The 13,671-nt window shown below is 36.2% G+C and overlaps 1 protein-coding gene across 1 annotated transcript in view; it reads right to left on the reverse strand.

The window, feature by feature from the left end:
- The window catches only part of Phex (phosphate regulating endopeptidase X-linked), a 189,115-nt gene that overhangs the window by 112,389 nt on the left and 63,055 nt on the right, over nucleotides 1-13,671 (reverse strand). The window contains exon 11 of the mRNA XM_005334811.5: nucleotides 11,318-11,446. Coding sequence (XP_005334868.1) covers nucleotides 11,318-11,446 — 129 coding nt within the window. The remainder of the gene's footprint in view (nucleotides 1-11,317; nucleotides 11,447-13,671) is intronic.

Below are 13,671 nucleotides of genomic sequence, written 5' to 3' on the forward strand. Positions count from 1 at the left end.
TGGCAATTGTCATTTTATTAGAAATATAGACATTAAATCATTGCATTAATAATATTAAATATTCATTGATTCATTTTTATACTGTAACTTTTTATAAGAATGAGTTTGGATTGGCTCCGGATAAAAATATAATAATTCCATTAAAATAAGAAGTAACAAAGAGACATGTGGAGGTAGAAGAAATGATTAAGCCAGAAAATTAAGGATAGAAAATGCTGAGATTTCTAGCAGCCAAGTGTGCTAGTAAATCATACCAGTTTGTTATACCATTTAGCAAACTTACATAGCTATTACACATGTTGGCAAAATAAAAAACGAATATCAAATTATTTGGGCCCAAGTCATGCTAAAAAGTGTGTTAGTCTGGTGCAGGAGTTTAGTATGTCCTTTTATGAAAACACATGTATCCATAAGATTGGGGTAAGAAGGAGGAATAAAATATATTCATTAGATATGAACATATAGACTCTGTTCCAATTTTATAATTCATCCTTCCCTGTTTCTCACATACTCATTATGAGAGGAAATGGATCAGAAACCAGAATATTTACAAGTCAACCAATCTCATAATGGTCCAGCCTTTGGCTATGGATAAACTACTTCCAGCAAGTCACTATGACTAGTTACTTTTAACACTCAGATCTTATTGAAGGGAAAAAGGCTTTTTTCTCAGTAAGTGAATCTCCAGTATAGGGTCTTTGCATTTTACAAGTCTGATCAATGTGCTCCACAACACTGTGGCTGATAATACATAACAAAGGCCAACAGTGTCCAATACTATCCAGAGACGTAGACAACAAACAAGAAAGGTGGGCCAAATGTGTCATCATTGTGGAAGCACACACAAGGACAAGATCAAAAGTAGTGTCTAAACTTATTTCAAAAGAAGTCCCAATGAGCTATCTAAATTACTTGTTTTGCTGGATGTCATTTTACCAAAGATTGCATAAATGAGCTGTCAGGATTGGGGTCTGATATTTGTTGTAACAAGATTTAGCCCATAGAGAGTTGTGAAACCCAGATCTGTTATAGAAATTATATTTGGCTCCTTGAGTAGTTTCATGAGACTCTCCTATGAGCCAGACTTAGCATTAAATGATTGGGCAGGTTCTGGAACATGGCCAGGGCACTGGCATTAAAAGGATCTTTATCCCAACAGAAAGTTACTACACTGGGTATGCATGGAGGACTAGCAACAGCCACCCCCAAGCACCTCACTCACTCTCACTCTTTCTGAGATAAATTAGGAAGAGGTGATCTCCATGCAGGAGTTGCCACAGCTATGCCAAAACCTTGATGTTATATATTGTACCTTTACTGCTCATGTTAGGCATGACACACATAGTAACAATAGCTAACATTTACTGGGCACTTACTATGCACCAGGTTTTGTGCTGAACCTTCTATAAAGATTATCTCATTTAGTCCTCACCACAAACCAAAGTAGTAGGTACTATTTTTATCCTTATTTGTGATATGCTGCAATGATGCCCCTGCTTTTACCCATACCCTTTGCCATGTGACTACAGATCTTCTCACTAAAAATGCAGAGTCCATTTCTCCACTATATAAATCAGGACTAGCCTTGTGACTTGCTCTGGCCAACACAATGCAGACATGACATTATGCCAGTTCTGAGCAGGAGCCTCAGGAGGCCCCACATGTTTCTGCTTGCTCACTTGCATCTCTGCCACAACCATGAGAACATGCCCAGGCTAGCCGGCTGAAGGAAGTAAGACACATGGAGTAGAGCCCAGTCATCCCAGCCACTTCTGCCAAAGCCAACCTAGATCAGCCAACCCCCAGACATTTGAGCAAACCCAGCCAAAATCAGCAGAACTGCAAAGGGGACCAACACTGACTCCAGATGCATCATCAGTAACTTCTTATTGTTGAATGCCAGTCAGGTTTTGTGACTGATTGTTACATAGCATTACTGTAGCAACAGAAACTCATGCACAATTTACAAACAGGAGTACAGGCTCAAAGAAGTTGTCTAATTTTCCCAAATTGGTTAGATCTGGGCTATGAGATGCCATTAGAACTTTGTAGAAAATTGGATATAATTTCTATATTATATAACTATATTAAAAAGTCCTTTAAGACCCAAATTATTTTGGTTTTCCTTAACCCAGTTCTTCAACCAGTTTCTCTGGAAACTGATTTGAACAATAAAATACCTTTTACTAGACAAACAAGAACACTTGATAGCCAGAAAAAAAATATCCTTTACTTGCATGAGTGTGTCAATGGGATATATATATATATATATATATATATATATATACATATATATATATATATATACACATACATACATACATACACACACACACACATATATATATATACATACATACATATATACATACATACATACATACTGGTCTTAAGAGCAACCCTCAAGAGTACCTGCATCTATAGGGAATGAATAAGTCCTCGGTTTAAGGGCAATGCTATAATGCATGGCACTGACTTTCATGTGACTTCTGCCATCAACGTTATAGTTACATCTCATTTACTCAACCACTGAGAGAAACAGTGATCAAGGGAATTGGAGAACTTAAATAATATTAATGGCAGTACATCAATTCAATTATCTTGCCTCACTAATGAGGTGAATTCCTAGTGTATAGAGGTTGTAAGTTCAAACTCCACCGCCGCAATTGGACCCATGTGAGTAGTTAAGTCTTCAATACCAGCTGTAGCAGTATGGGGTAGGAGGAGAATTCCATTCTTAGGATAAGAATTACACTAGAATTGTTCACGTAGAGAGCAGCTCAGAAAAATGAAGATACTGTAGGTCATCTATGACATTATTTGGGGACATGAACAATATCTTTACTATGGAGGGAAAGATAAGCTACTAGAATGCAGGAGAAATTAATGAATTGTTTTACACGGTAAGAAAAGTTTTAATTCTTTGCCCAGAGTCTAAATCTAAAGTTTAATAATGGGCTGGGGTTGTAGCTCAGTGGTAGAGCACTTGCCTAGCATGTGTGAGGCATTGGGTTTGATCCCTGGCACCACATAAAAATAAATAAATAAATCTATTAATGTGCAATAAAAGATTTATTCTGCTTTATCTAGATTAACCTTCTGAATATAGAATGTTTTTTTTTTTTTTTTTTTTTTTTTGGAGAGAAGTGAAATACAGTAGACGGGGTAGAGAGACAAGATGGGAGAGGAGAGGAGGGGGGATAGTAGAGAATGTTTTAATATATAATAAAAGACCAGTGACTTTAGATTTGTCTGAGGAGTGACAAAGATTATCTTCTTGACCAGAGTTTAGTTTCTCAACTGGACCTTGACCTTGCCCTCCTGTCTACCCCCCTCACCCCCAACCTGTCCTTGTCAGGCCTTCCTAGCTAGGTTCTAGCAAGAATTCTGCTAAGTGGCTTTAAAGAGAATTTCCAACCCTCAATATCATATCACTCTCTATATCAGATCCAACTCTTTAGGGTTTTTTTTGTATGTTTGTTTGTGGTGCTAGGGATTGAACCCAGGGCCTTGTGCATGTGAGGCAAGCACTCTACCAACTGAGCTATATCCCCAGCCCAGTTCTTTGTTTTTACCCTTAAAATCTGATCACCCTTACCTGCCTGCAGCAAGAATCCTGTTAAGTTAGTTTAGTAATAATTTCCCTCCTCTTGATGTCTCTTCCTAATAATTTTCCATCCACTGATATCCTAATTCTGCCTGTTTGCTTGAAATTCACAACTATCTTTGCAACATTTGGAGTTGAGCCCAATCTCTCTCCTCTATTGCGGTAGAATTGACACCCTTTGCAATAGACCTGAATAGACTTTATGACTTTAACAAGCATCAAAATATTTTTTTCTTTATCACCTTATAACAAAAACACAGAAATCTTGAGGGAGCAGGAAAAAAAGCCTACTGGAAAAATTGAGATATATGAATATATATATGAAAAAAGACAGGTAGTTTGGGTACATAGTGTCTACAAAGAAATAAAACAAGATTTCTTAAATACAGAAGAACTTAGCTCAGCTGAAATTTTCAGATGGGAATTTCAACTTCACTGAATTTTCTAGAAGCTATAGTTAAAGCAAAAAGACCTTTTCAGCATCAACACAAAAGAAAAATTGGTCTTTGATGTATATGCTCACATTTCTGCCTTAGTAACTAGAGAATGGTAAACAACAATGAAAAAATTGTTTGAAGAAATATTCCATAGATGTGGGTCACCATTTGAAATATTGATGGTCACTCCTTAGACTGATGTAAGTAGAAACTACTGAAAATTGAGCTTAGTGTATAGCCTGAATCAAAGATATCCTAAAAAGTCGTTCTTAGATCAAATCTCTGATCAAGCTTCTTTCTTGTTTCCCTTTCTTCTGACAGGTATATAAATACAAGAATGCAATGACAACTGGTTGGATTTAAACTTAAGTTTTCACTATATTTATCTTTAAAATATGGACATTCTAGAAACTAAACCTATTCCAGTTGTATCCTATCTCTACAATTCTAAAAAATAGGAAATGTGAGCCTTTTATTTTTATAAGATGTTACTATTAGAATAATACCCTAACAAGGATGAATTAATTATAGGAAGAGCCACTGAGAAGTCTCTAGTCTCCTCATTCCAGTCATAAAATTGGTAATGATTCAAGAACAGCAAAGGAATATGCTGTAGTTCAGATCAAAGGTCCATGTGGTAGATTTGTTCCTCAAGGTGTTGCTATTGTTATTGACAGGTGGTAGGATGTGGGACTTAGTAGGAGATCTTTAGGTCATTAGGGGCATGCCCTTGAAGGGGTCAGGACACTCCCATCCCTTCTTCTTTCTCTTTTTTATTTTCTGGCCATGAGATAAGCATTGCAATACTCCTGCCATGACATTTGGTCCGGCCACATGCTTAAAAGTATCAGGGCCATCTGAACATGGACTGGAATCTCTAAAAGCATGAACCAAAATAAACCTTTTCTCTTTATAAGTTCAGGTATTTCTTACTCTAATAGAAAGCTGGTTAACACAGAATGGAACACAGATTTAGGCTAGAATAATCTTCACTTGAATCTCTAAGCTATTTGTAAGCTACATGACCTCATGGATTTTGGTGAACTCTCAATTTTGTCATCTAGAAAATGGACACACTAATAGTAATTATGAGGCCAATGTGAAGATTAAATGAGTTTTCATATTGAAAACACATTAAAAATTTTCTGGAAACCTAGTTACACCTTAGTACAACTACCCAACACTATTATCATCACTAGATTTTTTAAAATTTTAGTGCATTGTAATTATACAAAATAGTAGGGTTCATTTTGATATATTCATAAATGCATATAACATAGTTTTCTTCCCTCCTTCCCTTCTTCCCTCTGATTCCCTTGCTATATGGTATTGGTCTTCCTTCTATTTACTTACTTATTTTTTTAAAATATTTACTTTTTAGTTGGACACAATATCTTTATTTATATTTTTATGTGGTGCTGAGGATTGAACCCAGGGCCTCACACATACTAGGCAAGCACTCTACCACTGAGCCACAACCCCAGCCCCAAAACTTACTTATTTTTTAATTGGTACATTATAGTTATGGATAAAATTGGAATGCATTGTGATATATTCATACACATGGCATAATTTGGTCAACTTTATTCCCCAGTTCTTCCCCTTTGTCTCCTTCCCCTCCCTTACTCTTGGTTAAAAAGCTTCATCACTAGATTTTTAAATCATTATCTTGCTCATTACAGTGCCACTAGACCCAGATGACAAACCCTTCTCTCCCTAGCTTTCATTGGAATCTTTACCTGCCCTTCATGGACATGAATATCCATCTGTGACACTTATATATTATAGATATAAATTATAATTGATAATAAAATTAAATGGAAGAACAGCAAGTAATAACATTAAACACCCTCCCCTAGACATGCCTAATCCTCTCTCACCATTTAGGTTATGAGCATATAGATTAGGACTTGCACAGTAGGATGAGAGCAGCATCTCTATTTATGGTGACAGTATATCATTAATTCTCTGGGGAAGTCCCACTTTCTATCCTGTATATAACTTTCCATAAAAGTGATTTGTTAATTGCTTACCTAATATGATATATGATCACCATCTAAATAAAATTTAAAAATTAAAGAAGTCTTTTGACAGATAAGGGTATGATTTTTAGTTCTGAAGATTAGAGATAGAGGGATAGAGAGGGAGATGGGGAGAATGATAATATAAAAGTCGCAAATGATATCCACAGGACAAAGTTATTTTGAACTCCAGAGTATTCACAATGTGGGAGAGTTCACCAAAAAAAATCCAGATTTCTGGTTTCTCTCAAAAATGAAAAATAAAAATTGAAACAAAGTACTCCAGGCCTGCATTCCTGAATGAAAATAGTTAGCCAGAGACTAGTCTTGGTAAATCCTGGATAGTACCTGCACACCTGATCCCCACCAATATATCCCAGCCACCAAAGTCAAGGAAAATTCCATTTATCATTACACTTACCCTGGCTTTTTTCTATATTCAGTCTGCTTTACTCCTGAATGGTATTTAATGCTACTCACTAACCATGAGTAGAGTTGAGCTTGGACCCCTGGCTTTGGCTTAGTCGAGTCCTTTGCACCTCCAGGCCACTGGATATCTTTAATTTATACATTCAACCCCACATAGTCTCTGAGCCAATGAGAACTAAGGCCCCAAAGTACTTGCTCAGAGTAGAGAAGCTGCTATCCCACCTGAAGTATTCTGATAAAGCAGCACTTTGACTCCAATTCCCACCCTTGTTCCCAGGCCATGAATCCTAGTGTTGAGTCCTTGCCACTGATCTTATAGTTCTCCTAGAAATCCACTTGGCTACTGACCAACAATGCCACCCTCCCACTCCTGGCTACTAACAACCTCTCACATAGAGACCAAACCCTATCATGCTGAGATCAAGGGATCCTTCTTGGATTCTTTAGATCAACAATTTCCATTATGATAGCCACTTAGCAATATGTGGCAATTGAACAATTGAAATGTCACTAGTCCAAACTGAGATGTGCTATAAATATAAAATACACATGGAGTTTCAGACTTAGATTGAAATAAAGCATATAAATTATTGTATTTGTAATTTTATATTAATTATGTACTGAAATAACAATTGTTTTTGATAGACTAAACCAAACATTGTTAAAATTAATTTCATCTATTTCCTTTTACTTTTTTAATGTGGCTACTAGAAAATTTAAAGTTACATACATGGCTCATATTGTAGTCCTACTGGACACCACAAAGACATTCACTACTATTCTTTGGATCTTCAATGCCTCCCAAAAGCTCATATTTTGAAGGCTTGACCCCCAGCCAATGGTGCTGTGGGGAGATGATGGAAACTTAGGGCAAGTAGGTCATTGGGGATGTATCCCTGAAGAATATACTGGGACCTGAACCTTTCCCCTCTCTCTATGCTTCCCTGATGCCATGAGGTAAGTATTTTGCTCTATATTATGCCTCTACCATGATTATCTCCTCATCATGGGTCCAAAAGAAATGGGCCAACAAACTATAGTCTGAAACTATGAAATAAAATAAATCTTTCTTCTAAATTATTTATCTCAGGTATTGTATTACAGTGACATAAAACTAACACAACCACTCTCCAAAAAAATTCTATATCTCCCTATACTCACTCCACTGGCCTGTGACAAGCAAGGCTTATAGCCAACATCTATTCTACTATCTGAAAAGCAGACTATTCCATCTGATCTCTTTAGGTGACTAAATTTCTGTTGAATGACTCTCCTTTAATACATGCTATTCTTCTCATTTCTAATTGAATTTGCAAAACTCCTGTAGTCACGTAAGTGAATGAGTAGAAGGGTGTCCTGCAATACCTGTATGGTGAATGTGTACTTGTACATAGAAAGTCATAAGGAAAGAATAATGTGGAAGTATGTTTTCCCAGTGAAAAAAGAAGGTAACCCTGGTAGGTAGGTAGGTAGGTAGGTAAGTCAGTCAGTAAGAGTCAGATACCTAAGGTGAGGATGGGGGTGCTCTCCCTCTACCAAGAAAATCTGGAAATGAATTCTCTCTCCCATCCACCATCAATAATAAAGGGTGCCAACCAGAGGCAATTGGGCCAACCCTACAGTCAAGAGAGTCTAGAATCAGAGACACTGAAGAGGAGCAAGAATTCCTTAGGAAAACCTAGGTGTCTATTTTCAAAGCAAAATAGTCCAGTGTAGGGGGCACAAGTATGGAGGCCCTCAAGTAGGGTTTGGCACTGTCCATTTAAACCAATCTGGATCACAAAAAAAAATTCAATGATCTGAACATTGAAGCAATGATTACACTAATGTAATAGATTTTGGTAAATGAAGTATTGCTGTCAATGTCTGCTGATCTGGCCTGCTCTCATGAATCACCGGGTTTGTGCTTTTGGTAGTAACTCTTTACAAACACATGAAAGAGGAGAAAGCCTTGTTACTCAAAGTGTGTTCCCTGGAACGACAGCAGCAGCAGCAGCAGCATCTGGTAGCTGGTTAACCAAATTCTTGGGCCATATACTGAACCCAAGTTTAAAAGACCCTTGTTAAAATGCAATGAGATTTTGTACTTTTAACAAGATCCTGTGATCCATGTACATATTAAAGTTTAAAAAGTACATAAAGTTTAACCTTCTGACCATATTCATTTGCTTAACAAACTTTTTTGATAAATAAATAATGTCAGCCTTTCCTCTGAGTTAAGGTCTCTGGAATTTGCCCCACTGGGGACTTTCTGTTTGTCTTTTTCTTTGGACTGTAGCTAATAATACGGAATGCTCTTCAAGTAAATCAGTGGTTCCAGGTGGTTCTTGGATGTGAGCCTTGTAACAAGGCTATAAAAAGCCAGATCTTTCTCTTATAAGTTTCCAACTTAAGTATTCCCTGAAGCAAATAGCTTTGGCATAAGGGAGGCAAATATTTTTATGTAAAAGAGATGAATATCTGCATACATAACATAGTGCCCCCCACGTACATCAAAATAAGGGAAATAATTGCCAAAATCAATTTCATTTTAGAATGCTACACTATGACATATGAAAATGGGTCTTTATCACCCAAACTGAGAAAACAAATTTAATCCACATACATTTCATATTACTTAAAATTTTTACACTGCCAAAAAATTCTTCATATATATATATACATATATATCCATTATCCCTTAATTATTTTTATATCCTTCCCAGAACTTATAAAGTTATCACTGTGATAATCTGATAAGTTTTCCACTCATTTACTCCAACCAAGAAGCAAAAGAAAACACATAAGGAGAATATTGAATATTTTAAAATAAGACATTAATTCCTCAGTGGAATTACTGGCAAGAGGACTTTCTATTTCAAATATAAAGTCTCAAACTTCACAAAAATTCTCCAAAGTATCCAAAGACAACAAAAACAAATTAATGTAGGAAAATGTATTTAGATTTATGGTATTCCAAAGCAAACTTCAGCACAGAATACATAGCTATGCATTATGTATCCATACATATTTCAACATTTTGGTATTAATATTTATCACTACATAATATAAACCATTTGAACAATCATGACTAAATAGACTTTATGTATTTACTCTTAAATTAAAGATGCTTATATATTTGTATCTGACTGATTACATGGACTTTTTTCAGTACTGGAAGTTCAACCCAGGTTCTCAAATACAATAGGCAAGCACTCTACCACTATACCCCAGACTCCCAGCCTCCCACTTCTTCAATCCCCCTTTTTGAGACAGGATCTTGCTAAGCTGCTGAAGCTAGCCTCAAACTTGCTGCACTCCTGCCTCAGCATCCCTAATGGCTAGAATTATAGGTGTGGACTACCATAGCCAACAATTATGTGGATTTCTGTTAGTTAATCATACCTAGATGCTTTGCTTCCTGATATCTGTAAAACATAATTCATCAAAATGCACACAAAAACCTGGCTCAATTCAAGTTGAAAATTCAAAAAATGCCCTCTTAATAGCAAATAATAATAATAATCTAATTTAAAAATGGGCAAAATAGCTGAATAGATATTTTCCCAAAGATATACAGATTACCAGAAGGTGTATGAAAATGCATTCAACATCACTAATCACCAGAGAAATGCAAATCAAAAGCACAATGAGATCACCTCTCATCTGTTAGGATGGCTCTTGTCAAGAGATACAAGAATGTGGAAAAAGAAAACCTTTGTACACAGTGGGAATATAAATTGGTATAACCATCATGAAAAACGTATGAGAAATCCTAAAAAGAAAAAAAAGGATTAATGTACAACCCAGTCATTCCAAGGGAAACAAAATTAGTATCTTGAAGAGATACCTGCACTCTCATTTTCCTAGTGGCACTATTCCTAATAGCCAAGACATAGAATCCACCTAAATTTCCATCAATGGATGAATGAATAAAGAAACACAGATAAAGTGGAATATTAATCAGCCACAAAATACAAGGAAATTCTGCCTTCTGCAACATCGTAGATAAACCTGGAGGGCATCACACTAAGCGAAACAAGCCGGATACAGAAACACAAGTACAATATAATCTCCTTTACATATGGAATCTTTAAAAAAATGTTGAATTCATAGAAGCAGAGAATAGAACAGTAATTGTCAGGGGCTAAGAGTGAAATAATGGGAAGATTCTGGTCAAAGAATACGAACTTTCAATTATAAGAGGAATAAGTCTTGGAGATCTAATGTTCAGCATGGTATCTATAGTTAAAAATAATGTATTGTATAATTAAAATTTGCTAAGAGAGTAGACCTTAAATTTCCTTACCACACACAAACACAAAATGACATGGTGATGGATGTGTTGATTTGATTGACACATTTCACAAGATATCAGTATATCAAATCATCATACTATATACCTTGAATATATATAATTTTGATATGTTAAATGTACCTCAATAAAGCTGGAAGAAAAAAATACAATGCAGCTGAAACAGATGGAGAAAAACTACATTGCCATGGTGGCAAATCTCTCTTTAAATTTGTGACCTGGAATCTCCCCTAGACCTAGACCCTGACTAGTTCCAAGTAGCCATACTATATTTGTTCAGTTAAGTCACTCTCCCACTCCTCTGGACAACTAATTAGCACCTTCTCCTCTTTCTTCCAACCTTCAATATCTGCTTACTCATCTTACTCTCATTTGATCTTTTCTCATGTTTCACTGAGAAATGGAAAGAATCCAAAGAGAACACCTATAGATCTCTACCACCTGGAAGACTGACAGTGGCCTGCTGATTATACCCTTATTACATCTGGCTAAATTGCCACTGTCTTACCAGCTGAGGAGCTCCACTTACCATCTCCTTCTTATCTTCCTGGAAGTGCACATCCACAAACATTTTTCCAACAACATAAGGGAGGGCACTTTCAATAAAGTTTACACATTTGTCCCATTGAGGCAGCAAAGTTGTGGTCCCCTGGATCACCTGTGGGAGAAAATCAATTCAGTTTAATCTTCATTGGATAAAACCTATTTCTAAAAAAATCAACCAGCTGAAGAAAACAATATTTAAAACATTACACACCCAAGCCCATATACATGTAAGAGAGCAGAGGCAAAGGCAAACTCAGATGAAGAAAAATAATTCTGCTTGTTCCTGTTTTTTTAGAATTAAATAAAAATGTTTTGATAATGACATATAATGTAACATGTCTTTTCTCCCACTTTTCTTCATTAAGCAAAGGATCTAAACAATGATACAGCTTTTCAGTAGGGATCCAAAGGGATGTTCAAGTATTCAAGTGTTCAGATAGTACTTAATATCTATTAAGAATTGAAGTTCCATCAGAAAAGGTCTAGATCAAAGTTCCTGCCAGTGAGAGTTTCCTTGCTCTGGGGAATATACCTAAAAATATACTAAGAGTAAGATAACATGACCCACCATAAACAACCCAGGGAGCATATTTACATTGTGTCATAGCAGAGAACACACTGGTAAACAAATGAAATACAGATGTAAATGCTTCTCCCTTCAGTCTCAATTATACCATCATAAGAAAACATTTACAAACAAGTAAGAAACTTTGAAAGCAGGACTTGGAGGGCTTAAAGGTTTATTCTTGGGAATGAAGGCAGAGAAATAAATATAGTTTAAGTTGTCCCTGGAGGTTGGGCATGCAGGAAGGCAGTGGAGGGGGTAAGGGAGGCTTTGAGAATGGTGAATGGTGGCCAGAATCATCCCTTGTACAAAGTAAGAACCAGGTTGTTGAAGCAGGGAAAAGAGATTAATGCTTCAGTTCATCTATTCTTCCTCTGCTTCTGGTAACATGACCACTCTCAGAGGTAAGGTATGAATCTATTTTTAAAACCTCTAGAGAAAGAGTTCCTACAACCTTCTTTGGCAATTCAAAATTATATTTAGCACTTCACACTCAAGAAACATCCCCTCATACCTAACCTCAAATTTCACACACTACTTTCTCTTTCTCTCTCCCTCCCTCCCTCCCTCTCTCCCTCCCTCTCTCTCTCTCTCTCTCTCTCTCTCTCCCCTCTCTCTCCTCCTCCCTCCCTCCCTCTTTCATTCTCTTCACAGTAGAGGTGGAAAGCAGCTGGTTATCATCCTTTATGTGATCCATAAGACTTAAAAATACACTCACATCAAAAAAAAATTCTACTTGTTTTGGGGCTAGGTTGTGGCTCAGTGGTAGAGCTGAGTTCAATCCTCAGCACCACATAAAAATAAACAAATAAAATAAAGGTATTGTGTCCAACTACAACTAAAAAATAAATATTTTTAAAAATCTACTTGTTTTGGATCTGAACCATTTGATATAACATAAATATACATACTTGTTTTATGCTATACTCTACAAAATGACTTTCTATTCTAGTCACTTTAAAGAGTCAAAATGTACCCAAAATACCTGCATTACTCTGCAACCACAATGGCCCACTAAAAATTTCTATGCTCACTAGTTTCTCTAATAAACAAAATGTCTATTAAATGAAATCAGAGCTTATAAAATTTGCTTTCACTTAGCTTTGAATTGATAGAAAAATAAAATATTTTTAGAAGTCACAAAATCTTTAAGTCCTCTAGTGGTGGCAGAATATTCATAAATAAACCTCAGAAACAGACCATAAAAATATCTGTGTAATTAGGAGGCATCCGGGATGGGCAAGAAGCAAAGACTCAAAATTCAGGTGAGTGGGGAGAGGGAAATCAATTCAGGTACTTGAGCAAGGTCTCAAAGGACACGGAAAAAAAAAATATGGCGTGGGCCTCATGGAGTGGGCCTAGCAGAATTAGGATAGATTCAAGATTAAAGATCTAAGTCAAGTTAAAGACAAAACTCTGTCACCAAATTAAAAATGAAACTTTGCCATCTAATGCCTATGTCATACATACGTGAATGTTCAGGATACTAAAAATAAAAGACAGTTACAGTGCAATCAATCACAATGAAACTCTGTACCCTCCAATCAGTATCTCCACTTTCATCAGTCCTCCCTATCCCCATAAACATATACATTATATGTCACTGAAAAATTAAATAAAAACTACTTTTAAAAGATAGTTTCAAACATATCACTAAAAAATGTTAAAACTATAATTATAGTGACCCAGTTAAAAACCCTGGGGAAAAATGGAAATAAGTTAATAAGAGGGGAGAGTTGAAAAACAATGTGACCACGGCCGTAAGTATTACC

This window comes from Ictidomys tridecemlineatus, chromosome X, assembly GCF_052094955.1.
Source record: "Ictidomys tridecemlineatus isolate mIctTri1 chromosome X, mIctTri1.hap1, whole genome shotgun sequence".
Taxonomy (NCBI): Eukaryota; Metazoa; Chordata; class Mammalia; order Rodentia; family Sciuridae; genus Ictidomys; species Ictidomys tridecemlineatus.